Source organism: Gracilinanus agilis, chromosome 2 (genome assembly GCF_016433145.1).
Source record: "Gracilinanus agilis isolate LMUSP501 chromosome 2, AgileGrace, whole genome shotgun sequence".
Lineage (NCBI taxonomy): Eukaryota > Metazoa > Chordata > Mammalia > Didelphimorphia > Didelphidae > Gracilinanus > Gracilinanus agilis.
Genome location: NC_058131.1, coordinates 523,606,054 through 523,633,920, shown reverse-complemented (window position 1 = coordinate 523,633,920; position 27,867 = coordinate 523,606,054). Strand labels below are relative to the sequence as shown.

The 27,867-nt window shown below is 43.7% G+C and overlaps 1 protein-coding gene across 1 annotated transcript in view; it reads left to right on the top strand.

The window, feature by feature from the left end:
• The window catches only part of DUOX1 (dual oxidase 1), a 69,300-nt gene that overhangs the window by 9,497 nt on the left and 31,936 nt on the right, over nucleotides 1–27,867 (top strand). Inside the window, exons 4-20 of the mRNA XM_044662166.1 lie at nucleotides 190–377; nucleotides 674–875; nucleotides 1,063–1,229; nucleotides 5,669–5,729; nucleotides 5,871–5,967; nucleotides 6,799–6,889; nucleotides 8,936–9,038; nucleotides 9,411–9,583; nucleotides 9,926–10,101; nucleotides 10,444–10,562; nucleotides 12,640–12,777; nucleotides 15,721–15,834; nucleotides 17,506–17,705; nucleotides 18,239–18,424; nucleotides 25,486–25,711; nucleotides 26,306–26,399; nucleotides 26,704–26,879. Of these exons, the coding sequence (XP_044518101.1) occupies nucleotides 190–377; nucleotides 674–875; nucleotides 1,063–1,229; nucleotides 5,669–5,729; nucleotides 5,871–5,967; nucleotides 6,799–6,889; nucleotides 8,936–9,038; nucleotides 9,411–9,583; nucleotides 9,926–10,101; nucleotides 10,444–10,562; nucleotides 12,640–12,777; nucleotides 15,721–15,834; nucleotides 17,506–17,705; nucleotides 18,239–18,424; nucleotides 25,486–25,711; nucleotides 26,306–26,399; nucleotides 26,704–26,879 (2,511 nt within the window). The remainder of the gene's footprint in view (nucleotides 1–189; nucleotides 378–673; nucleotides 876–1,062; nucleotides 1,230–5,668; nucleotides 5,730–5,870; nucleotides 5,968–6,798; nucleotides 6,890–8,935; nucleotides 9,039–9,410; nucleotides 9,584–9,925; nucleotides 10,102–10,443; nucleotides 10,563–12,639; nucleotides 12,778–15,720; nucleotides 15,835–17,505; nucleotides 17,706–18,238; nucleotides 18,425–25,485; nucleotides 25,712–26,305; nucleotides 26,400–26,703; nucleotides 26,880–27,867) is intronic.

Below are 27,867 nucleotides of genomic sequence, written 5' to 3'. Positions count from 1 at the left end.
GGCTCAGAGAAATTAAATCATCACAAAGTAAATATTTGGGATGGGAATTGAACCTACATCTTTCAGGCTTTAAGTACAGTGCTCTATCCACTACAGGAAGGTGCCTCTGAATGGGGCCCAAGTGTATAGAGTATCAACCAGTAAAGCCTTTATTCTTCTTCCTCCACTGACCATCTTCCCTGTCTCCAGGGTACCATGTACTCTCAGAGGTGGTGAGTGTGGAGCGGGCAGGCTGTCCTACTGAGTTCCTGAATATCCGTATCCCAGCTGGGGACCCAGTGTTTGACCCCAGTGATAAGGGAGATGTGGTCCTCCCATTCCAGAGAAGCCAATGGGACCCAGAAACTGGACAGAGTCCTAGCAACCCCCGAGGCCAGGTGAGATGAGAAGTGGGGACCAATTTAGAACTAGGAGGAGGGGGGTTGGAGTAGCTATCACTAATACCCTCTTTTTTCCCTGATGGCCATCTAGTCAGTCTCCAAAGCTCATCAGGCTACTATAATAGTGATGGGGAGGGGTGAAAAGGCAGGGGGTTATCACTGGAGGTCTCCCGTTGGGCAAGAGTGAGGCAGGGAGGATGACTGTGGTGTCCCCAGGTGAGTACTTGATCTATGAACTTGGCTATTGCCAGCCAATACTTTGCTTTCTCTTATAACTGTCACTTGATTCCTAGACGAATGAGGTAACTGGCTGGCTGGATGGCAGTGCCATCTATGGCTCTTCTCACTCCTGGAGTGATGCCCTGAGAAGCTTCTCTGGTGGTGAATTGGCATCAGGGCCAGATCCTGCTTTCCCCAGGGATACTCAAGGACCTTTCCTCATGTGGACAGCACCAGATCCTTCCACTGGGCAACGTGGCCCCCGAGGGCTATATGGTGAGGTCTCCAGGTATCTGGAGGGGTAAGATAGAAAATGTTTAAGAAAAGGTTTAAGGGAAGGGTAGGTTAGTAAGAGACTATGAGTTCATTTGAATCTTGAAGTTAATGATGGTTGGAGGGAGTCAAATGAGAATTGGAGATCAGTACCTCAATTAATATCTTCTTTCCTTCCTGTTGGTTGCAGCCTTTGGGGCTGAGAGGGGGAACCAAAACCCATTTCTACAGGCTCTGGGCCTCCTTTGGTTCCGATACCACAATCTGTGGGCTAAGAGGCTGGCCCAGAAGCACCCAACCTGGGGAGATGAGGAGCTGTTCCAGCATGCCCGAAAGAGGGTCATCGCTACCTACCAGGTCAGCCCAGGGGCCATATCCTTCTGTGTAATTGTGGTAGATGAATTGGAAAGAACACTGGTTTGGGAATTTTAAGAACTGACATTCTAAGAATGGAGCCCTTACACTCTCCCAACTGGTCATATAACTTCAACAAGTTTTTCTTCTGATCTAAATTTCCCCATTCATAAAGTGAGGGGGAAAGTTAAAATGGGCATTAATTTCCCATGCATCTCTAAGATTCTGGGATCCAGAAACCCACTTGTGGCCTTACTTTTTAGAGTAGAGACACTTCCAGTCCCATCTTAGGTCAGGTCCTACCAGGAGAGTCTTTTTTTTCTTTTTTTTCTTTTAAACATTTTTTAATATTCATTTTTAACATGTTTACATGCTTCATGCCCCTACTTTCCCCTTCACCCCCCACTCTCCCCCCACCCATGGCCGACGTGCATTTCCACTGGTTGTAACACGTGTCATCAATCAAGACCTATTTCCAAATTGTTGATAGTTGGATTGGTGTGGTAGTTTCGAGTCCACATCCCCAATCATGTCCACCCCAACCCATGCGTTCAAGCAATTGTTTATCTTCTATGTTTCCTCTCCTGCAGTTCTTCCTCTGAATGCAGGAGAATCTTTTTTAAAAAAAATATTTTTAAAATAATATTTTATTTTTCACTAATTATTTGTGAAAACAATTTTTAACATTCATTAAATAATTTTTCAGTTCCAAATTCTAGCCTTCCCTCTCTCTCTTCTCCCCTCCCTGAGACAGTATTCAATCTGTAATAGATTTTACATGTGCAGTCATGTAAAGCATCTTCCTATATTAGTCATTTTGTGTAAGAGACTACTCGAACAAAAAAATGAAGAAAGAAAATAAAATATCATATGCTTCTATCTGTATTCAGATTCCGTCAATTCTTTTTCTGGAGGCAGATAGTAGTTTTCATCATGAGTCCTTTAGGATTATCTCAGGTCACTGTATTTCTAAGAATAGCTAAGTCCTTCATAGTTGTTCATCATCAATAACATCAATCAATACTGTTACTGTGTACAATGTGCACGGTTCTGCTCATTTCACTCTGCATCAGTTCATGTAAGATTTTCCAGGTTTTTTTTCTGAAATCCTCCTGTTCATTATTTCTTATAGTACAATAATATTTCATTATAATCATATACCATATCTTCTTCAGCCATTTCCCAATTGATGGACTTTAAGTCAGATTGGATCTTATAATTTTGGAAAATATGTTGAAAAGTATTATAACATGTGATTGGGAAAATAAAATGTCTTTGAATTTAAAAAGAAAGAAAAAGAAAAAAGAATCCTTTGCTTCCTTTAAGGCTTAGCTCAGGAGCTACCTTCTATGAAAAATTGGAAAAATTTTTCAATTCTTTGCTACTTCAGAAAGAGCTGGGGGCAGCTGGGTAGCTCAGTGGATTGAGAGCCAGGTCTAGAGACGGTTCAAATCTGATCTCAGACATTTCCCAGCTGTGTGACCCTGGGCAAGTCACTTGACCCCCATTGCCTACCCTTAGCACTCTTCTGCCTTGGAGCCAGTACACAGTATTGACTCCAAGACGGAAGGTAAAGGTTTAAAAAAAAAAAAGCTGCTATAGATATTTTTGTACAAATGGATCTTTTCCTCTTTTTTTCCTTTGGAATGCAAACCTAGTAGTGATATTGCTGGATCAAAGAATATGCAGTTTTTTTAGATACTTGTGCATAGTTCCAAAATCAGAATAGTTGAATCGGTTCACAACTCCACCAATAGTGCATTAGTGTCCCAATTTTCCTATATCCCCTCCAACATTTACCATTGCAAGAAAGCGTCTTGAACCACATCCTTCTCTGAATGTATATGAAAATATCCATTATATTCCCCACTCAAACTGGCACTCTGCTGTACTTCCCTATTTCTATGGTGAACAGCCCCATCCTTTTAGGTACCTGGTTCACAAATTCATAGTCATCTTTGACTCTCATTTCTCTTGAATCCTTCATTCTCAATCAGTTGCAAAGTCTTGTCCATTCTAGCTACTCTCCATTCATGTGACAAGCGAACTAGTTTGTGTCTTTACTACCTCTTGCTTATATTTTTTGCAGTAGCCTCCTCAACAGTCTCCATGTTTCCATGCTCTCCTTTTGCCAATTCATTCTCCACACAACTGCCAAAAGTAACCTTTATAAAGTGCAGATCTGCCCTTGTTACCCCCCTTGCTCAAGAATCGTGACTTCCTCATTTTTTTTCTCTAGGATAAAATTCAGATTTATTAGTTTTTCATTCAAAGCCCGAAACAAGTTGGCTCTAGCCCTTGCAGACAGATTTCTTTCTTACTTCCTTCTCTGCCAGACAAATGGACCTATTTGCCCTTCCCCAAACTCAGCATCCCCTCTTCCACTTCTTTACCTTTACAAAGGCTACCTCCCATGTAGGCTTCTCATCTCACTCCTTTCTCATCTCTGCCTTTTAGAACCCTTTGCTTCATGATACTACATGCATGACCCAGATCAAATTGCTTACAAATTTCCAAGCTGGGGAAGGGATGGGAGGGAGACAGATTGGGTCTTATAATTTTGGAAAATATGTTGAAAAGTATTATCACATGTGATTGGGAAAATAAAATATCTTTGAATTTTAAAAAAAAAGAGAAAAAAGAATCCTTTGTTTCCTTTAAGGCTTAGCTCAGGAGCAATTTTCTATGAAAAGTCTTTCCTGACTTCCCAGAGGCTGCTAGGTAGGACAATAAATAGATTGCTCAGCCTGGAGTTAGGATAGACCTTGGCCTCAGATACTTACTATGTGACCCTGGGCAAGTCATTCAACTTCTGTAACTATAAAATAGAAATAGTATTTACCTCTGTTATGAACATGAAATGAGATTTTTATAAAGGGACTGCTACATAATAGGCAGCCTTTTAAATGCTAATTTCTTTCTTTCCCCTCTCCTTGTTTTTAATGTTTTCTCCTATTTAATGTTTTTAATGTTTTCTCAAACTGTGTTACATTTACTTATCTGTTTGCATAGTGTATTCTCCAGAGGTAGGTAGGTAACACAATGGATAGACTGCTGGACTTGGAGTCAGGAAGACCTGAATTCAAATTTTTCCTCAGATATTTACTAGTTGTGGGACCTGTGCAAGTCAGAGATTAAGATTAAGAAATCTCTGACTGACCCAGGTTTCCTTAACTGTGAAATGAGTATAATAATAGCATTTGCCTTCCAGTCTTCTTGTAAGGATCAAATGATATAATATTTATAAAGTGCTTGGCACATAGTAGGTACTCAATAAATGGCTTTAAAAATAATTTTAAAAATTAAAAAAATTACTTTCTGTCTTAGTAAATTCTAAGACAGAAGAGCAAAGGCTAGCCAGTTGGGGTTAAGTGACTTGCCCAGGGGCACATAGCTATGAAGACTCTGGGGTCAGATTGGAACCCAGATCCTTCTGACTCCAGCCGTGGCACGCTATACCCTGTGCCACCTAATTGCCCCATAAATGCCTTTGTCTTTCCTTTGCTAATAAGCTATAAGTTTCTCAAGTGCAGAGGCTTGTTTTCATTTTTTAGCTCTGCATTCCCAGTGTCTAAAACAGTACCTCATGTAAATAGAAGTTGCTTAGTAAATGCTTATTAGGTTGAATTGAATACTTAGGGTTGTTTTATTTTTTAAATAAAATTTTTTAATAAAAAAAATAGATTTCTTTCTCCCTTCCATATCCCTCAATTAAAAAAAACACTTTTGTATTAATTATACATAAGCCAACAAAACAACTTTCTACACTGGCCATACCTCCCCAGAATGAATCAGTTCATACAAATTTTCCTAGATTTCTCTGAAACCATCCCTTTCACAGTTTCTTATGGTAGACTAGTTTAATATTTTGAACTATATAAAATGGGAAATCCTATATGAATATAAGATATTGTCTAAACTCATAGAGAACAGATTATAAACAAAGGTAGGAGTCCTTTGCCAAGGACTCCTCTACTTTACCAGCAAGGCTTTCTCAAAAGTTTCCCTCGGATAATGTCCCACTCCTTTCTTTGCCCCTTTGCTATCTCCTTTCTCCTCTCTGGTCCTCACCTCCACCTTCTGCCAAAGAGGCAGTAGGCTAAGGATGCATATTGAGACTTTTTTTTTGGCATAGCCATCATAAAAAATTGTTTTGCTTGCTTATGAATAGTTGTTATAAGATTTTTTTGGGAAATGGGAGAGAAAAATCCATTTTCATTCATTAAAAATAAATTTTATTTTAAAAATCCAAAATACTTGATGCAATTTAAAAAAGCATTTACTAAGTAAATCACTTAATTTAAAATAAGTCATCTACACATTTACTATATACAAAACATTGTTCTAGGTACTGGGAATGCAGAGCAAAGAAATGAAAACCACTTTTACACTTCCCTCCCTCCATTTCCCATAAATCCCTTTCATCTTTCTCCTTCTTTTAGAACATCGTTCTGTATGAGTGGCTGCCCAGTTTCCTACAGAAAAAGACCCCGGAGTATGGAGGTGAGATAAAGCAGGGGAGAGTTAACAACCAGTAAGCTTGAAGGAGGGAGCATGGACTGAGGCTGAAGCTAGTTGGGGACGGACAATACCTGGAGGGAATCATGAGCCCAGTGTCATATTGCCTCCTACTCCCCTTTTCAGGCTATCGGTCATTCCTGGATCCCAGCATCTCCCCTGAATTCCTGGCAGCCTCCAAACAATTCTTCTCCACTATGGTGCCTCCTGGTGTCTACATGAGGTGAAGGGAAAGGCTGGGATGGGAGAGGCATATAATGAAGAGAGATATTCAGTCAGTTAACAAGCAGTTATTAAATGCTTACGATGAGGGATAGCTAGGTGGCTCAATCGATAGAGAGCCAGGCCTGGAGATGGGAGGTCCTGGGTTTGAATGTGGCCTCAGACACTTCCTAGCTGTGTGACCCTGGGCAAGTCCCTTAACCTCGATTGCCTCGCCCTTACCTCTCCTCTGCCTTGGAACCAGTATTTAGTACTGATTCTAAGACAGAAAGTAAAGGCTTAAAAAAGTTTTCTTTTATGTTCTAAGCACTCGTAATACAAAGAAAGAGGTAAAAAAGGCAGAGAAAGGGCAGAGTGAGAGGAAAACAGAGAGAAGGGTGGAAATGGAAGATGGAAAGTAGCATTTACATGGAGGCCTCAGCTTCCCAATTATCAACTCCTGGTCCCTCTACTTCTTCTAAGCAACAATGACAAGAGATTGAAGTTTGAGGGTAGCAGTTGTGGGATGCTTCCTAGGGGCAGTCTCTTCAGGATAAGAGTTATCTTCTCGGGGGCAGCTGGATAGCTCAGTGGATTGAGAGTCAGGCCTAGAGACGGGAGGTCCTAGGTTCAAATCTAGCCTCAGACACTTCTTAGCTGTGTGACCCTGGGCAAGTCACTTGACCCCCATTGCCCACCCTTACCTCTCTTCCACCTAGTAGCCAATACACAGAAGTTAAGGGTTTAAAAAAAAAGAGTTATCTTCTCTCTTCTCCTGAGAGGTAAGAGCAGGGGACCATCAGCTTGGAAGACCTCTGTGGTAAAAGCATTCCTCCTCCTACCCGTATTTTAGAAATTCCAGCTGCCATTTCCAGGAGATCACCAATGGGAAGTCAGGAGTCTTCCCAGCTCTCAGGGTCTGCAACAGCTACTGGAATCGAGAGGTAAAGGAATATTATTATGGCTGGGGAGATGAGTGTGTGCTGAGGGCAAGGTATCATTGGGAGAGGCAGCATTGGGGTCTGCTATTGGAAAATGAAGAGGCTGGATGATTGAGAATGAGTGGCTAATACGTCATGTTTAGAAAAGGGGAGGCAGTCTAGAATGATCCCAACCCAACTCCATTCCACTGAGAAGTGGGATTAGCCATTCCCTAATTCTCAATGCTCCTTGAGAGATTCCTGGAGAGTCCCATGACCTCTCTTCAGCATCCTTATTCTTGACCATTCACACAACCTTTTTTAACTGACTAGACCTGTGATTTCATTGCTGTGGTGAGTTCCCATTGTGTTCTTTTTATCAATACAAGACAGCATCTTCTCCGTAGCTTAGGGTCTTGGAGGGTTGCCTTGGACAGTAAGAAGGTAAAATGACTTATCTAGAGTCACACAGCTAACGTCTCACAGTATTTGTATTGAGTTCTTCTTGACTCCAAGGTTCCAAGGCCAGTTCTCTATCAACGACCCCAAACTGCCTCTCCTCTCACCACTTAGTAAGACTCTGGTCTGCATTCTAAGCCCAGTGTTCCTCTTCTGACTCTTCCCTATTCTCTTTTCCATTCTATGCCTCAATGTTTCCTTGTTTTTCTGCCCAATTGTGCCCAAAGAAGAGAAGGATCATAGGATCATAGACTTGGACTTGGTGCTAGAAGTAACCAATCTCTTCATTCTACAGCTGAGGAAATTTTTGTCAACATTTTGTTTGTCTGTTGTATTAAATTAGTATATATTATTTGAAGCCTTGCCCAAGTTCACATAGACAGTGTGGCTTCTGGCTGCAGAAGCTCCTGATACTCATTCTTTAGGTGACCCAGAGTGACCTTCTGCCCCCCCCACCATGTCCATACTTTGAAAAGATATAATTTTCTGGGGCAGTACAATGGCTCAGTGGATAGAGAGTCAGGTCTGGAGACCAGGTCCTGGGTTCAAATATGGCTTCAGACGCTTCCTACCTGTATGACTCTGGACCAGTCGTTCAACCCCAATTGCCTGGCCTTTACCATTCTTCTGCCTTGGAACTAATACTTAATATCATTTTATATACATACACATATACATATATATAATGATACTATAATATCATTAGATGGAAGGCAGAGGCTTAAAAAAAAAGCTACAATTTTTGTATATATCATTCCATTTGTTCCTCATCCCAGTTTCCTAGTGAGGTTTGCTCAGCAAGTTTTAGAAGTTCTGTTGTTAGAAGAGGAAACTGAGGCCAAAAGAGGTTAAGAGACTTGTCCAAGATCACACAGTTAACGACAAACCCAGAATCAGAACCTTGGTCTTCTGATCTTTGGCCTTACAGTTAGTGTTAGACCTTAGTCTCTCAGGCAGCTAGGTGAATCAATGGACTGAAGACCAGGCCTGGAGAGGGGGGGGGGGGGGGGAGGAGGGAAAGGGGGAGGCAGTGTCCTGTGTTCAAATCCAGACTCAGACACTTCCTAAGTGTGTGACCCTGAGCAAGGCACTTAACCCCCATTGCCTAGCCCTTACCACTCTTCTGCTTTAGAGCCAATTCATAGTATTGATAGTAAGATGGAAGATAAGGGTTTAAAAAACAAAAAGGTAGCCTCCTGGCCTGTGGCCCTTGCTGCTACACTGTGCTGCCTCCCAAGAACAAAGCTGTAAAGGACATTCATCGTAGGAACATTCCCTTCTTGCTATCTCTACCTGATACTCAATAGCCCTGGCTTTTGGCCAGCTGTTACAAATCTTGGCTGTGAAAAGAGCTTGCAGGGGAGGGCTGGCCTGCCCGTTTGGAACAACAGGAGTTCAAAGGAAACCTCTGAGAGAAGGCTTGGCTGTATGGGAAAACTGATGCCTGGGGTGGAGCAGGGCCTCCTTTCTCCAAAGAACCCATCAGGAGCAGGGGGAGTCTTCTCTTCCTGAGGCATGGAACAGCAGGGCCAAGGTAGTCAGATAGAATATGGTTATCCAGGCTCCAGCCCCATCATCTAATTCCCTTTTTTTCCCCTCTCTTCTTCCAAGAATCCAAACCTGCATAGTGCCAGAGGTGTGGACGCGCTGCTTTTGGGCATGACGTCCCAGATTGCTGAGAGGGAGGATCATGTGGTAGTGGAGGACCTTCGAGGTAAGCTGATTTCCCTGGGTGCCATCCCTTCACCCCTTTTCCTTTCCCCCCAAGAATCTCAGGCCTAGATTGCCTTGGGGTGGTAACCCAGCCTCAGAAAGGTACTACTGAGGCAAAGTCCCTATTCTCCCTGGTTTTCCCAACAAAATCGAACTAATGAATGTTCCTGTGGCCATCGTCATCTCTTCTGGTAGGGGAATCATGAATTGGGACTAAAGAGAGAGACCTGAGGGCCGGAAACTGAGTCTAAGAGTAGAGAGAGCTCTGTTGGAGTTAATTAGCAGGTTTGAGAACTGGGGAGTTTAGAATCTGGGGCATGGACTGGGGCTAGAACCTAGTTGGGGTTTGATCCAGGAACTATCTCATTTCCAGATTTCTGGCCGGGGCCACTGAAGTTCTCTCGTACCGACTACTCGGCAAGCTGGCTACAACGAGGACGGGACCTGGGTCTGCCTTCTTACAACCAGGCTAGGGTGGCCATGGGCTTAGCCCCAGTCGACCGGTGGCAAGATATCAACCCTGAACTTGCTCAAAGGAATGACATTGTGAGAATGAGGTGGAGACTGGGGAGGAGAAAAGGGGAGTGGGAAAACCAAGGGAGGGCTTGGGAGACCCAGTGAGTGGAGCAGACACTAGGAGTAAGCAGCTCCAGCGATTTCTTTTTCAACACCATACAGAGGGTTCCCAGGCAGGCAGGGTGCTCTGCCCTGTATGTCAGGGTTCCTGATGTCATACAAGGGCCTATTTCTCCAGATAAGGTGAATTCCCTCTTCCTTGCTCTAGGGCCCTGGGAGAATGGTTGGGTGTGGAGTTTGGGGGTTCACCTATTTCCACATGGGGCCAATATCCTGATCCACTATTCATTCTTATCTCCAATATGGCCCCAGGTCCTGGAAGCAACAGAATCCATGTACCACCATGACTTGTCTCGTCTGGAACTGCTTCCTGGGGGGCTCCTGGAGTGTCGAGGGGATCCTGGACCTCTCTTCACTGCCATCATCCTTGATCAGTTTATGCGACTTCGAGATGGAGACCGATACTGGTTTGAAAACACAAAGAATGGGTGAGACTTGGCCTGGAACGCCAATCCCCAATCTTGGTCTTGACTATGGGCTCTAGCTCTAGTTTCTTCTGACACTTACCTTTAGAACTGGGCCTCAGACCCCACTCACCAGCAGAGCCTCATGTCTACTGTGAATCCCAGAGGCTCTTCCCCATGAACCCCTCACCTTGAACCCTGGGCATCAGCCTTATTGCATTCCCTTCCTTTCTCCTGCTTTTTCCATTCTCCCATCTACTGTCCTACCTCCTTTCCACTTTTGCTCTTGGGTTTTAAAGGTATCATCAGGCTGCCTTCTTCTCATTCAATCCCGATTCAACATTTCTCTCCCCATTCATCTCCCAGTTTGTTCTCCAAGGAAGAGGTGGCCAACATCCGAAAGACCTCCTTCCGTGATGTGTTGGTTGATGTCACCAACGTGGGCCTGAGTGCCCTGCAACCCGAAGTCTTTGTCTGGAAAGAGGGTAAGTGACTGTGGGGAGAGGGTAAGGGGCTTGTGGAGAATGGCCAACGAGATAAGCCAGCATGAAATTCTGTCCCTCTTCCCTTGTTTCCCTCTCCCAGTGGATTTGGCTCAGTGAAACTTGAAAGTGAAATATGGATATAGGAGAGACATTGGTCCTGCCCTTGGCAGCAACCAGTTCTGTGGTATGGTCTAAAGGGCATTGGATCCAAAAGATGAGAGTTCAAATCCTGACTTTTATACTTTTTACTTATGTGATTTTTAAAAAAACCCTTACCTTTTGTCTTAGAATCAATACTGTGTATTGGTTCCAAAGCATAAGAGTAAGGGCTAGGCAATGGGGATTAAGTGACTTGCCCAGGGTCACATAGCTAGGAAGTGTCTGAGGTCAGATTTGAACCCAGGACCTCCGTCTCTAGGCCTGGCTCTCAATCCACTGAGCCACTCAGCTGCCTTCTATTTGGGTGATATTTTTTTTGGAATCATGATATCTCAGTTTCCTCCCTGTACCTCAGTTCCCTTCTCTACAAAATAATGAAGTTGGACTAATTGGTTTTAAGGTCCCTTCCAGCTTTAGCTCAGTAATCCTAGGATTTTCCCAACTCACCTGGGGAAAAGAGGAAATACCTAGGGAGTATGACTTCTCTAGAGGATAAGACTACATTCAGAGGGACCAAAACTAGAAGCCAACATGGGACTTAGGAATGTCAAAAGCAGGGAGAGAACCCAACCAAATGAGTATAGCCAGTAGAGGGGTGTGTGTGTGTGTGTGTGTGTGTGTGTGTGTGTGTGTGTGTGTGTGTGTGTGTGAAAATATCTGGATCAATTTGGCTCTCACCTAAAGTTAGAGCCTCTGCTGCACCTCTCCCTGCCCTCCAGGACCATGTTTGCTTTACGCTCCTGGTCTCTCAAACCTACTCTTCCTAGGCTCTCAAAGGGGCAGCCACTCTTGCTCCATGGGACTCCCCTTACATCTTCTAACTCTATTGACTGGACAGTTTAAAGAAAACTCAAGGAACAGGGTACTTCCACCTCTGAAATCCCAAAGAAGAGGCCAAAGTGTGATATGGTGGGAAGAGCATTGGCTTTGGAGTCAGATGGTATATGGGTGGGGAGGGGTCTCATTAAAGATGTGTTGGTAAATGTTTAACAACCAGCTCTCCAGAGGTGATGGAGAGGAACTACATACATAATACATTAAAAAAAAATAACCCTTACCTTCCTTAGAATCCTTAGAATCAAAACCAAGTATTGGTTCCAAGGCAGAAATTCGGTAAGAGCTAGGCAATTGGGGTTAAGTGACTTGCCCAGGATCACACAACTAGGAAGTCTCTAAGGTCACATTTGAAGCCAAGATTTCTTTTCTCCAGGCTTGGCACCCTGTGTACTAGCCACCTAGCTGTCCCATGACCCATTTTATTTATTTATTTTAGGGTTTTTTAAGGCTTTATTGATGTGTTTTGTTTTATTTTTAAAACTATTATCTTTACTTTATTCTAATAACAAATTTACACATAAGTTTTCCAAAGTTACATGACCCATTTTAAAGTGTCATCTGTGGGGGCAGCTGGGTAGCTCAGTGGATTGAGAGTCAGGCCTAGAGACGGGAGGTCCTAGGTTCAAATCTGACCTCAGACACTTCCCAGCTGTGTGACCCTGGGCAAGTCACTTGACCCCCATTGCCCACCCTTACCACTCTTCCACCTAGGAGCCAATACACAGAAGTAAAGGGTCTTAAAAAAAGTGTCATCTGCATTATTAAATTTTTCTCCTTTATTTTCATTAAGTTTAGACAATCTGCAAAACAACAAATTAATCCCTGATTTGGAGCACTAGTGATTTTGGAGATATAAATGCTCACCCCCAAAATTTAACAATCAGCTCTTCGGAGCCAATTCAAGCTTGCTCCAATACAGCTCTGCCACTCCTTACTTGTGTGACCTTGGGACAAATCACTCCCAAGCTCCTTTTCTCCATCTGGAAAATGAAAGGAAATGGACTAAATGGCCTCTTCTCTAAACCTATGATCCTATGATCTTGCCTGCTGGCTCCTGACACTCATCTCTCCGTCCTACTAGGAGACCCCTGCCCACAACCTGGGCAGATCACCGCTGAAGAGCTGCCCAGCTGTGTGCCCCTGGTGGTGCTGGATTATTTCAAAGGCAGTGGCTTTGGATTCGGTATCACAATTGGGGCCCTCTGCTGCTTCCCATTGGGTAAGGAGGTCCTGCTCTGGGCAACATGGGTCTGGATGGGGACTCGGGAGGATTTATTGTGAATAAGAGGCAATTCAGGCTGGTGCGGAATGCACACTGGACACTTCCTTCCTTCCTCTGGGGAAAAGCAACAAGACAGAAAATGGAAGGATAAAAGGAGAAAGGGAATAGAGAGTATTTGATACTCAGAAGGGGTGCCCCTTCTCAGGACACCAGCTCCCTCCAAAATATAACCCCATCCCCAGAGGTTGGCGTTTACCCCCCAGGGACCTTGGCAAGTGGGCATGGAACCCCAGATCACTCTTGAGTTTAGTCTGATTCTCTCTCTGCAGACATGGCCCATAGAGTCTTCCTATACCCACTGAAGGCTGGTATTCTGTCCTAAGCCGTGCATATCCCCCTCCCCAAGAACTACCTAAGTCCAAAGACTCTCACCTGGCATAGCTCCATAGTCAGCGAGCCCAAAACAGGGCAAGGCTTGGGGTGGGGCATGAAAGATGTTCCCCTAGCTCCTCCAGACAAGTCCAGCGATACATTCCTGGGGTTATAGGTTTTCCTGTTCTTCAACCACAATGTAGCTAGGGTACTGGATGTTCTCCAGTCTCCCCATGGTTGGGCAGGTCAGAGACCGAGGAACGAGGTAAGCAGTGGGAAGGAATAATGGAAATAAAGCATTTTTCACCCATCCTATTTCATTGGGTGCTCGTGACACTCCAGGTAAGCAGGCAGGGACACAGGCTCCATTTTAAGGATGTGAAAATGGAGGTTCAGAGAATCTAAATGATTTTTCCACATTCACCTGTGAATAGGGAAGTAAGTAAGGAAACCAGAGCTTTTCAGAAGCCAACAGTTTTTGATTCAGCCCTCTTCTCTTTTCACTATACCTCATAGTAGTGAAGGAGGCTGGATGAGACCAGAAGGTATGGGACCTGAGTTCTAATCTTAAACACACACACACACACACACACACACACACACGTTACCTTTCTGGGTCTCATTTAGCATTTATAAAGTGAAGAAGGTAGAATAGATGATTTCTCAGCTCCCTTTCACTTAAAAAAAAAAACAACAACTTTACCTTTTGTCTTAGAATCAATACTAAGTATTAGTTCCAGGGCAGAAGAATGGTAAGGGCTGGGCAGTGGGCATTAAGTGACTTACCCAGGTAGGAAGTATCTGAGGCTAGATTTGAACTCACACCCTTCCATCTCCAAACCTGGCACTCTAGTCACTGAGCCACCTAGCTGCCACTCCCTTTTACTTTTAACATTTTGTAATTTATTCTATTCTTCCCCATCTGTGCCTAAGAATTAGGGGCAGTTTCAGTACCCAGGGAGACTATGGCACCCAACGGGTCATAATTAATGCCCTCTGGAGCTCAACAAAAATGGGAATCAATCTCGTTTGCTGTCCTTGTTTCTAGTTTCACCCTTGATGTGACACATGAAGGCCTCCCTCACTTAACTAGTCATTAAAATTCAAACTCTTTCCCACCCGCCTACACACCCAGCCTTATTAGATCTGGGAGAAAACATTTTTGTTGGCATTTCTTCATCTAAGCTCTAATTATTAATCAGCCACTCAAGATATAACACTGATAGCTCCTGCCCCCTCCCGTGGCCAGCTGGTTTTGCTCTTCTTCTGAGACATGACTTTCCCTCCTCCTCTACTACTACCATTTCCCAAGGCATTCAGCCTCTTATAGTGTTTCTAGCTCTGGGCTTGGGTTCAGGAAGACCTGACTTGGAATCCTACCTCAGACACATATTTGATATGTAACCTTGGACATATCACTTAATCGCTTTCTGTCTCAGTTACCCTACCTGTAAAGTGGAGATAATAATAGCACCTACCTCCAGAATTATTGCAAGGATCAAATGAGATAATAACTGTAAAGTGCTTAATACAGTGGCTGGCACATTATAAGCACTCTATAAATTTTAGTTTATTATTGTTGTTGTTGTTGTTGTTAGACTTAGCCTGGAGTCAGGAATACCTGAGTTCAAATCTAAATCTAGCCTCTGACACTTATTAGCTATGTGATTTACTAGTCATTTAACCTTTGTCTGTCTCCTTTTCCTCAAATGTAAAATGGGGGTAGTAGCACCTACCTCCCAGAATTGTTGTCAAGGATCAAATGATAGACTATTTGTAAAGTGATTAGCAAAATGCCTGGCACATAGTAAGAACTTAATAAATGCTTGTGTTCTTCCTTTCAAATGTGAAAAACTTCATTAACCTTAAAAAACAACAACAACAAATAAATGTTGTTATTATATTATTATTATTGTCATTATTATTATTATCCCCCTCCCTACTTCCTTTTCCCTTGAACTGTCTTGGGAGATAGCCATCCATGGTCGAAGCCTTACTATCATTCCTTTCTCCAGTGAGCTGGTCTGGTGTAACAGCCATCCATGGGTTACAGGGGACAATTCTGTGGAATCCTGGCCTTGGGTCAATAGAGGATACTTCTGATGGCCCCAGCCCTAAAAGCCAGGGGAGTGTGGAATCAGATCAAGCTGGTCTTGGGGAGATAGTGGGCTTTGCAAAAAGCAAATCCTTACTTTGATCCTTTTCAGAGTTTGGTCCAAAATCAGCCCTAATGGGGGTGGGGTGGGGAGGGTCCAAGCAGCCCAAGTTGGAGGAGGAGTCCCTAGGAGGGCCAGATTTCAAGGGCTTGAAATATTAAGGTAGAACTGAAGAAGTCTTTCTGCTGAATCGTGGCCTAAAGAGATAGAGGAACAGGGGAGCAGTTGAAGAATGAGACAAAAACAGTCTGTCCTCTGATCTCACTTCCCATCCTTGCCTCCAGAGACTTTTCCTATATCTTGTGCTCATTCTTTTCCTCTAAAATCCTCATTACTTCCTTCTACTAACTCCTTTTTCCTCCATCCTTTACTCAACACCTGAGCTCCCTCCTTTCCTTGCATCTTCCTCCAGTCAGCCTGCTGAGTGCCTGGATTGTTGCTCGACTCCGGAGAAGGAATTTCAAGAGGCTTCAGGCTCAGGAGAGACACAGCATCATGTCTGAGAAATTCGTGGAGGGTGTGGAAGGTAGGCCTGGGGTTGGTATGTGGAGGTGGAGGTGAGGGAAGATAAAGGGTTCAGAAGGAAAGAAAGCAGGGTGCTTCAAAATCAGAGCTGCAATGCCATCCTACCAGCTACTTTCTGACTTGCCCAGAAGAAGAGATGGCAATCTCTTGTTCCCAAACATCTTCTGCTTATCTAGATGAAGGAGACCAGGGTTAGAAAACCAGCAGGCCTTTTAGAAGTGATTTGCCTGTCACCCTGTATTTATTTCAATTAAATAAGCGTTTATTGAGCACCTCCTATATATCAGCCACTGTACTAGGCACTGGGGATTCAAAGACAAAAATGGAAAAAAAAAAGTCCCTGCCTTCAAAGAGCTTACATTCTCTATTGTTGTAGTCCCCCTTTTCTGAGGGAGTACAAAGAGAACAATGGCAGCCTGAAAACAAACATTTTGATGCTAAATCTCTCACAGAATATCACCCAAACTACCCTCTCAGAACTCCCACTCCTGAAAACTCTCCTCCTAATGGTCTGCAATAGTAGAACTCTCCAGGGTTTATTTAAGGGCTACCATGTGATCCCTGGGCAGCTAGATGGCCATAGATAAGAGAGACTGTAGATAGATAGACAGTAGATAGAGCTCTTGACCTAGAGTCAAGAAGACTCATCTTCCTGAGTTCAAATCTGGCCTTAGACACTTATTAGCTGTGTGACCCTGAGCAAGTCACCTAACCCTGTTTGCCCAACTTTCCTCATCTATAAGATGAACTGGAAAAGGAAATGGCAAACCACTCTAGGATCTTTCCCAAGAAAACCCTAAATGGGGTCACAAAGAGTTAGACACAAGCAAACAACAACAACAACAAGAAATCATATGGCCCCACCTGGATTGGGAAAAGAGACAGTGTGATCAGGTAGGAGTGCTGGATTTGGAGTTTGATGGCCAGAGTTCAATCCAACTTACCCTCTCCTTACTTTGTGACCTTGGGTAAGTCAGTTTCCCTCTGTCTTGATTTTCTCAACTGCAAAATGGAAATAATAATAATACCCATCTCCCAGGGTTGTTGCGAAGATCAAATGAGATGCTATGAGTTCAAATGTGACCTCAGAGACTTACTATCTATGTGACTTTGGGCAAATTTCTTTCTCTCTGTCTGCCTTTATTTCTTTTTTTTCCCTTCTTTTTCTTTAAATGTAAAATGGAGATAAGAATAGTATCTATCTCCCAAGGTTGTTGTGAAGAACAAATGATATTTGTAAAACCCTTAATACAGTGCCCAACATGTGGTAAGCACTATATAAATTGTTATTGTCATTATGATTAACTATCAAGGTCATTTAGTCCATCCCCACCCTGACTCTACAATGCTATTAAGTTATTCTTCTCTGAAAAAATGTGACTCCCATAACTCTTGGAAATCCTTTCTTTGTGACCCTTGGCCTTAGAACTCCTATCCTCTTTGTGATTATAGTCAGTCTATGTCCAATTATAAAGCAGAGTTTGGTAGGGAGGGGAGGAGCATCTCCTAAGGACCTGAGAAAAATAGGGAGCAAATCTTGTACTGGCAGAATCCTTGATTCTGGACCTTGACCCTAGCTTTCCATTAGGCTCCTCTTTAGCTAAGAAATCATCATATATCCCTAATGATTCTTCTGCCTGACTCTTTCTCTCTGTGTCTGTCCATCTGCCAGCCATTGAGTGGCAGGGCAGGAAAGAGCCCTGCCGACCTGTGCTCCTGAACCTCCAGCCTGGGCAGCTTCAAGTCCTGTGTGGCCGACTCTCACTACTCCGGGTCATCCAGTTCCGGGACTCCCAGAAGATGAACTTGATCCAGTCCAACAACCGGGGCCGACGAGCACTTCTGCTTAAGATTCCCAAGGAGTATGACCTGGTACATTTCTCTTTTTTTACCACTATTCCCACTTTTCATCTTGTGCCCTATAAAGGAATGTTAAGTGACTTGGCCAGGGCTAGCACACTTCATTGAGTTACCCTGCACAAAGTTACTCTAATTATCACTAAATCACAGGATTGTTAGTAATCCTTCATCATCAACCCCCATTTAGGTCAAAGCCTTCTATCTAGCCTCAGGGCTCAGAAGGTCTCCCTTATGATTTTATTCAATACCTTCTGACAATTGTTTCTTTTCTGGGTGTTCTTTTTCTAAGGAGATCCTCAGCTGGAGGTCCTAAGACCTGCCCACAGATAGCCAACCCCACATTATTTGAGATCCCATTGAGTTTGGAACTATTTGGTGGGAGGCTGAGTCAGAAGCTTAGAGCAGCAAATCCAACTATCCTCAAACTCTTCTCTCTTTGTCCTCCATTCTTGTGAGAAATTGAGGGGATTAGGACAACACGTGATTAATTGTGGGAATTGAGTGAACCACACTGACTCCTTTTTGTGACCTCTTCCTACCCTTAGCTGTTGCTTTTTAACCTGGAGGAGAATCGGCAAGCTTTTGTTCAGAGCCTTCAAGAGACCCTGAAGAACAGTGGGCTGAGTTTCCAGGAGTGGGAGCTCCGAGAACAAGAAATGATGAGGGCAGCTGTGACGAGAAAGCGTCGAAGCCACATCTTGGAGACCTTCTTCAGACATCTCTTCTCCCAGGTGTTGTATGGGGCAGTCTGATTGTAGAGTGAGGGTTTATATATATATACATATATGTGTATATATATATATATATACACACATACACACACACATATAGATAGATAGATATAGATATAGATGATATAGATATAGATATAGATATAGATATAGATATAGATATAGATATAGATGTGAGTGGGGTCATAGGGTGACTGAATTAGATTTAAAAGATCTGAGTTCTAGGCTAGGCTCATCATTGATTTTTCTCGGGATCTTGATCCTAACCTAACCTCTCTGTGTCCCTTATCATTAAAATGAGGATGCTAACATGTATCCAGCCTGTAAACAAGGCTCTTTGTTCATTGTTGTTCAGTAGATTCAATTGTATCTGACTCATTTATGGTCCCATTTGGGGTCTTCTCGGCAAAGATGTATTTTTTTCTCCAGCTTATTTTACAGATAAGAAAATGGAAGCAAACAGGGTTAAGTGACTTGGCCAGGGTCACATAGCTAGTAAGTATCTGAGGTCAGATTTGAACTCAGGAAGTGTTTCTGACTCTGGTCTTAGTGCTCTATCTACTGTACCACTTGGCTGCCCCAGAAAGGGCTAAATGAGGAAAATGAGTATGAGAATGCTCTGATAATTCTAGCCAGTTATGAAAGACTGCTACCACCATGGTAATAGGATCATAGATCCAGAATGTGACAGGACCTTAGAGGCTATGTAGTCCAAAAAATGAAAAAACTGAGGCTTTTGAAGATTAAGTGGCTTATCCAAATGTCTGCATGGAGCTGATTTTTTTCCAAAAGGGTCTGCCCAAGTCTACTTCAGTCACACACAACCTCTTCCCATCTACCCCGGTTTGCACTAGAGTGAAGACAGGCAGTGTAGGAAAGTGTGGTTGTTGGAGGCCAGGAAGGGGCCAATTCCTTCCCTTCTTCCCTCTAGCTTCCTTTTCTTTTCCTTCTCCTTCTCCATGCCCTTTAGGACCAATCTGGCTTCTACTATCCTTTTAAGACCAGACTGAGTTCCCTCCTTCCCCATCTTTCTCAGTACATAACATGTTCACCTTCACACATGCATTGTGTGTTCAGATAACATTAAACTAAATTATAAATCTTTTGTTATAACAATAAAATGACATTTCTATTATTTGGAAAGCAGTATATATAGTCTACCTTATCTGAGTCTCACAGCAAACCTGTGAAGTAGTTTCTATGACTCTAGATGGGAAAACTGAGGCCCAGAGAATTGAAGTGATTTTCCCAGGGTCAGTTAGCTGGTCTTAGGTGGGCTTCAAACCCAGATCTTCCTGATTCCAAGTCCAGCATTCTCTTCACTCTAGTTGGCATTCTGTCTCATGTTTATATACCGTTTTCAAGTTTACCAGACATCTTTCTCATTTTATAGAAACAAAATGGAATTATTTATGGAAATAAGTATCCCCATATTATCCCCATTTTACCAAAGAGGAAAAAACTCCAAGGGATTTTGTCCAGAGTTGGCATACCCCGAAGAAGGTTACCTGACCAACTTTGATTCATAGTTACTTCATTAATTATTTTAATGACCAAACCCCACCCTTAGTTAGAAACTGGCTGAAAAATGTACTTCAGGCACCTCCCAGAGATGAACTCAGCCTAACTCCAGTGCCCATGATGAGTCTTTGTTCTTTACTTCTCAACCCCAGGTGGAGTTTGTTGCTCCTTCCCCTGAGCCCTAGAGCAATTCCTACAAATTCAGAGTCAGTGTCCCATTTATTTTATTGAAGCTATGCCCAGGCTCTTCTGAGAATCATCTGTGTCATCTCTTGCTCTGCCTTACATTAAAAGTTAAAGAACCTCTTTGAAGAAAAATGTTAACCCCTTCTTTGCACTTCTTTTCCAAGTTACATTCTTTGACTACCCACCTCAGTCTTTGTGAATACTTTTCTTAGATGTCCAAGTTGGGAGGAGAAAAAAATATGGTACAGAAGAAGGAGTACTGACTCCATAATTTGAGGATCTTGTGCCTCTAAAATTATCTGCCTGGACCTGGACAAGTTATATCCAACTTGGTTCCCAGTTTCTTCATATGTAAAATGAAAGGGTTGGACTAGACGACCTCTAAGTTCCCTTCTGTCTCTAGATCTATAAACTTATGAATAGGCTCCATTTATGTTTTATCTCTTTTTAACCCACCTGCCCTCCTTCTTGCTGTCTGATTCCCTTTGTTCTCCCTAGTTGTTTGGTTTCCATTCTGTCCTCCAATATGCTACCATCTTGATGAAGGGCTTGATTCTTGTCACCACTGACTACTTGCCACAGATCTCAGAAATCTCTTGATTCACATATGTGCTTTTCTTCAAAGTTCTGCTTCTGATGTGTGATTGCGTGTGGGGATGATGGCACTAGGACCAAGGTCATATGGATTTTCTTTCACTCTGGCACTGATGTACATCTGGGGTTTTCTGCTTTACCCTTGCCCTAACACGCATCTGCTTACTCACACTTGCACTCTCCACCATCTATCCTCTGAATCACTCTTACCCAGAAATCACTTCTCCATCCAGCTCCTGAAACTGACATACAAGTGAAACAACTTCTTCTCACTTAATCTCTAAACATAAAGCTCAATCTCTAATCATACCCTTCCTTCCATGCTTCCTTGATCACCAATCCTTGTTCTCAGCCTGGTCTATAAACTTCCACTCAACCAAAACTGTCGCAGCCATTTCCTGGTGTTCTGAAATAAGCCTGGGGATTCACAAGAATCTTTACATCTCCAAACTTATCCTCATGCACAACCCCATCCTTGGACGACCCCTCTCTCCCTCTCTGCCTGTCTGTGTGTATGTGTTTGTCTGTCTGTCTGTCTTTGTTTCTGCCTCTCTATCCCTCTCTGTCTCTGATTCTTCTGTTTCTGTCTGTCTCTCTCAGTGTCTGTGTGTCTGTGTCTGTGTCTTTCTCTCTCCTTCTCTTGTTATCTTCCTCCCTGCCTTTTTGATTGACTTCCTTCAAGACTTCGCTCTAAGGTGTCTTTCTGTCTTCCCCCTCTTTCTCTTTCCTTCTCCTCTTTGTCTTCTTCCCTTCCCTTCTCTCCCTTCCTTCCCTCCTCCTTTTTCTCCCCTTCTCTCTCCCTTTCCCTCATTCTCTCTTTCTCTCCTCCTCTCTCTCTTTCTCTCCCCCCTCTCTCTTTCTCTCTCCTTCTCTCTTTATCCCTCTCTCCTTTTCTCTCTGTCTCTCCCTCTCTCTGTCTCTGTCTCTCTCTGTCTCTGTCTCTTCCTCTCTCTCCTTTTCTCCCTCTCCCCCACCTCTCTCTCTGTCTCCCTCTCCCCTCTCCCTCTTCCTCTTTCTCCCTCTCTTTCTCAACCCCACAGTGTCTCCAGCTCCCAGTACTATGAGGGATAAGAAATACAGTACCTGCCCTCAACTAACTTACATTCTAATTGCAGAGAAGCAGTATATACAGGGGCAGCTAAGTGGTGTAGTAGATAGAGCCCTGGGCCTGTAATCGGGAAGCCTTGAGTTCAGATGCAACCTTAGACGTCTACTAGCTGTGTGACCCTGGACAAGTCACTTAACCCTGTTTGCCTCAGTTTCCTCATCTGTAAAATGAGCTGGAGAAGGAAATGACAAACCACACTAGTATCTTTGCCAAGAAAACCCTAAATGGGTCATAAAATGTTAGACACAACTGAACAACAACATATACACATGAAAAGATAACTTATCCACAAGCAGTATTCATGTGATTTGTAAGGTCCCTACAGCTCTAAGTCTTGTGAGCCAATGACCTAGTGACTAGATGGGCTAAAGGAGCTTTGGGAATTTAGATGGAGAGATCACTTTGGGGTATGCTGTTGAGTAGCTAGGTAGAATAATGTTGGGAATACAGGACTTGGCATCAGGAGAACCTGACTTTGAATCCTGTCTCGGACTCTCCCTAGCTATGTGGTCCAAGGAAAGTCACTTAACCAATCTATTTCTCAGGTTCCTCATCTGTAAAAAAAGGATAATCATAGCACCTAATCTCCCAGAATTGTGGTGAGGATAAAATTAGATACTTGTAAAGACCTTTGTAAACCTTACTGCACTATGTAAATTCTAGCTATCATTATTTTTATTATTGTTAAGGAAGACAGCATGAAAAAGATGGGCATGATCTGGGCCTTCAAGGACAGGTAGGATGTGACTTGGAGGAGAGAAGCCGAGAAGGAAGCCTCGATAAAGGCAAAGAGTGTGAGCCAAGTGGCAGAGGCAGGGTGGGGCAGGGCATGTCTGGGGATGAAGGAACAGATGTCTGCCCGGAGCAGAGGATTCATCTAGGCTAGCTGTGGAAGATAAGGCTGAACAGGGAGGTTTGGGCCAAATTGGAGATCTCATAATTGGCACGTTGTCTTATATTAACAATAACCACATGCAAATATGCCAAGAATTAGGTTTCCCTTAGTTCGGGGGAACTTCCTTCACCCAGCGATGACTTTGTGGATAAAACTAGGGAGATAACTCAGGTAACTGCCATCCTCATGTCATAGGTGACATGTCTCCTCTGTGAATGTCTCAGGTCAGATTTGAATTTGAGGCAGTTGGGTGGTGCAGTAGATGAAGACTCATTAGATTTGGATCTGGCTTCAGACACTTACTAACTGTGTAACCCTGGGCAAGTCATTTTACTCTGTTTGCCTTGGTTTTTTCACCTGTAAAATGAGCTGGAAAAGGAAATGGGGAACCACTTCAGTATCTTTGCCCAGTCACTTTACTCTATTTGCCTCAGTTTCCTCATCTGTAAAATGAGCTGGAGAAGGAAATAGCAAACTACACCAGTATTTTTACCAACAAAACCCCAAATTGGGTCACAGAGAGTCAGACAAGATTGAAATAACTAAACGGCTTTCTGGCTTCAGGTCCAGTTCTCTGTCCATTATACCACCTAGCAGCCTCATAATATATATATTTCTTTACTTTCAAAGCACTTTCCTATTTATGAAAGCTAACACATATACAGAGTATTCCAAGAACTGTAATAGCTTTAAATTGCACTGAGACCTTTGGGACACCCTGAGTAATTAGGTTATAAGTGCATTAGTGTGACAAAAAAACCCAAACAGATTGCTAGGTGGATTCGAGGGGAATATTGCTTCTAAACAGACATAAGTTATATTTCAAAGGAAATTCCTCTGAGATTTCAGATGAGTTCTTGTCACTTTTTCTTCTAACTTCATATAGAAAAAATTGCAGTGGTCCTTCTCTGACACTAGTCTCATCACCTTCTAGGCACTGGCTTTGGGTTCCCATGATCCTCTCATTTTGCAAAGCTCAGCTGGGCTAACTCTCTCCTAGAGGCCCAGGCACCATCTCTGCAGCTGCCCTGGAATTCAGATGGAGTCAGGATATGAAAAGCTCTTTGCCCCTTTGCTGTGCTCCTTGCTTATGGGAGAAAAGAGAGTAGTAATCAAAGACCCTGGGGGCACCCTTTTTTCCCCTCTTTCATATGAACAGGAAAGCAGATATTGCCTTTTAGTGGTGGCATATCCTGTACTGTGTAAAGGATTGTTTAATATTCTCTAATATCTGTGTTGTTGTTGTTCAATTGTTTCAGTTGGGTCTGACTTTCCATGACCCCATTTGGGGTTTTCTTGGCAGAGGTACTGTAGTAGTTTGCCATTTCCTTCTCTGGCTCATTTTACTGATGAGGAAACTGAAGCAAATGGGGTTAAGTGACTTGCCCAGGGTCACATAGTAAGTGTCTGAGGCTGGATTTTTAATTCAGGGAGAGGATTCTTCCTAACTCTAGGCTTAGCACTCTATTTACTGTGCTACCTAGCTGCCCTAGCACATAGTAAGCACTGAATAAATGTTTACTGAATTAAATTCATTATAGAACCCTAGATTTAGAGGTGGAAGGGATCTAATAGCCCATCTAGTGCAACCACTTCTTTTTATAGATGAAGAATAGGGATGCTGATCTTTTTTTTTTAAACCCTTATCTTCCAACTTAGAATCAATACTAAGTGTTGGTTCCAAGGCTGAAGAGCGGTAAGGACTAGGCAATGGGGGTTAAGTGACTTGCCCAAAGACACAAAGCTAGGAAGTGTCTTAGGCAAGATTTGAACCCAAGACCTTCCATCTCTATGCCTGGCTATCAATCCACTGAAAGACCTAGCTGCCTTCAGGGGCTCAGTGATTTTAGGTAACTTGCTTAATCAGTCAACCAACTAGCATTAATTTTTATTTTAAGTCTTTCCTTCTTGTCTTAGAATCAATACTAAGGTTCTAAGTATTGATTCTAAGGCTGAGGAGCAGCAAGCTAGATAGTTGGAGTGAAATGACTTACCCAGGGTCACACAGCCAGGAGATGTCTGAGGCCAGATTTGAACCCCAGTCCTCCCAACTCTAAGCCTGGTGCTCTATCCACAGTGCTACCTAGCTGCCCCAACAAACATTAGTAAGTACCTACCCTGGGTCAGGAACTGTGCTAGTGGACACTGGGGATATGAATATAAAGAATGAAACAGTCTCTAATCTCAAGAAGTTTCCATCCTAAGGGGAGGAAACAACAAGTAGAAATGTTAAACAGATTAAATATAAAGAGAATATATATGAAGTTGTTAAATATGGAGGGAGGGAGGGCAGGGAAGATCAGGAAAGACTTTTATATAGAAGAAGGTACTGGAGAAGTATCCTAAAGGGAACAGAGGGATTATATGAGGTGCAGATGAAGAAAGTATATTCCAGGCATGGAGAACAGCTGATGCAAAAGGCAGGGAGATGGGATTTGTAATGTCATGTGGAAGGCTAGTTTGGATGGATCTCACAACGTCAGAAGGGAATGTAACATAGAGTAAGGCTGGAAAGATAGTTTGAGACTAGGATTAGCTATTAAAGGGAAACCAATAACTCCCCTACTTCCTATAACTTTAGTCTTCCCCATCTGCCTTTGTTATCCTCCAAGGGCTCCTGGCTCTTGGATTGCTGAAGAGAGCCTGTGACTAGAATTCCCCAGATCTCTTAAGCCCATTTCTTTTCTAGACTCTCAGGTCTTCAACCCAGATATGCTTCCTGACCCACTTCTTATGTCTCTCATTATCCAACTGCAGGTGCTGGACATTGACCAGGCAGATGCAGGGAGTCTGCCCTTGGACTCATCTCAGAAAGTGCGAGAGGCTCTGGCCTGTGAGCTGAGCAGGGCAGAGTTTGCAGAGTCCCTTGGCCTCAAGCCTCAGGCCATGTTTGTAGAGTCCATGTTCTCTCTGGCCGACAAAGATGGCAATGGTTACCTATCCTTCCGGGAGTTCTTAGACATCCTGGTGGTCTTCATGAAAGGTAGGGGAAGAGTGAGGATGTTGTCCATCTAGGCTAGGCTGGTAGAAGAAGGAATGACGAAGCTCACTAGGGAGGACGTGACTTTGGGGGACTTGAGCTAGAAGGGGAGCTGTGCAGGGTGATGGTAGGGGATGCTTGGTGTTGGAGATGGGATCACAGCAGGGAAGTACCTGAGAGAGAGACTCCAGCCATGGCAGAGTAGGGACTAAGGGGCCTGGGAGTTGAAATATGGTGCCAGGAGATATGTTTAATAGAGAAAGCCTTGGACTTAGAGTCAGTTAGTTGTTCTGGCTTTGAAATTTACTTTCTGTGGAAAAGTCATTGAAAATAGGCACAATTTCATCTTTACCCAAGAAGTCTTGTGAAGGAAACACTGAATGTTCAGGCACTATAGAAATAGGTGCTACTGGCATTATTCTAACAATGACGTACCTAGAACCCAGTTTCTTGCCATGATTGTGATCTCTGCTGCTGTGAGATCTCTTTAAAGCTGAAATTCCTCCAGAATGGCTCATGAGCTTATCTAGGTAAGGGGATCATGGGAGGTTTTCCTCTGGAAAGTGATCGGGAGCATGGGGACTGTCCTCTGCCCAGGCTCCCCCGAGGAGAAGTCCCGTCTCATGTTCCGGATGTACGACTTTGATGGCAACGGGCTCATTTCCAAGGAGGAGTTCATCAGGATGCTTAGGTCAGCACCGTGACAGCTGCCAAGAGGGAGGGAAGGGTGACAGAGAGAGGGAAGAGGGAGGGGGGAGAAAAAGGGGTGGAGGGGCTCAACTCTGAGAGTTGGGGAGGATACAGGTAATGTGAAGGGGGAGGAGGTTAGACTATTGCCCTCTTTCTCTATTGTTTTTGGCAGAGGTTGGCACTCAAACAGGGTCCTGAGACTTTGTGGGAGGAGACCTGGAACTCAGGACTCCTTAGTTTTGCCTGTTCCCTACCAGGGTCTCACTGCCCTAGACCTGATTCTCTATTTCTGGTTCTGAGTTCAGGTCCTTCATTGAGATCTCCAACAACTGCCTATCCAAAGCCCAGCTGGCTGAGGTGGTGGAGTCCATGTTCCGAGAATCTGGCTTCCAAGACAAGGAAGAGCTGACCTGGGAGGACTTCCACTTCATGCTGAGGGACCACGACAGCGAGCTCCGCTTCACTCAACTCTGCATTAAAGGTGGATTTCTGGGATGGGAGGAGACAGACTGAAAGGGAGAGGAGTGGCCTAAACTACAGAATAGTATTCTGTTTTATACAACTCTGTATGCGAGGTCCATCATCTGGCTTGGGGCAAGGGTGGGGAACATGGGGGACAGCGTCTTCTCTCTTTGCAACCACACCCCCCAAGCCAGAGAAGACTTGGAGGTGCTCTGTATAAGTTCCACCCCCATCCTATCACCTCCTCCGGCTTGGGCCCTAAGGTTGGAGGCTGTGATGGGAAACCACATTTCTGTTGTTCCTCCCAACAGAGACCTGCCAGAACTCTGGAAAGGAGCACTAAGAGTAGAGGTCAGCTAGATGGTGTCCGTATGGAGAGAAGATCTGTGAGCTTGTCTGGACTTAGTCACATTTTGGTGGCTTCTGGGCTCAGAGTCCTGCTGGAAACATGTTGAGGCTAAACCCAGCCTCTCCCAGAATTATGAGTGTTTGGACAATCCATACCATAATGCTGGTGGAGGGAAGGGGCGGGAGAGTCAGAGACACAGACAACTGGTGGAGTGAGAACAGAATTATCTGGGAAACCCGGCCCAATGGAAAGCAAATATTCTAGACCTACAATCAAAAGACTTGAGTTTGAATCCTGGGTTGTCACTCATTCGCTATGGGACCCTCCTGCCCCTCAGTTTCTTTGTAAAATGGGGGCATTGGATTTAATGAAACCGGAGGTCTTTTCCTGCTCTAAATCCTATGATTCTGGCAATTTGGGGGACTGATTAAGCACTGGAAGTATCGGATATTGCGATTTTAACCTCCATCCTGGAAGACAGAGAGTTAAGCAGCAGTTTGAAGGATACCTAGGAATGAATGAGAGAATAGATTGGACCTAGGTCAAAGGCCCAAACTTAGGAGTCTATTGTAGTAGGCACCAACTTCCGGGACCAAAAGCAGAACCAGGTATAGGTAAGAAGGGAAGAAGCCAGTTTTATTTATTTATTTTTTAATCA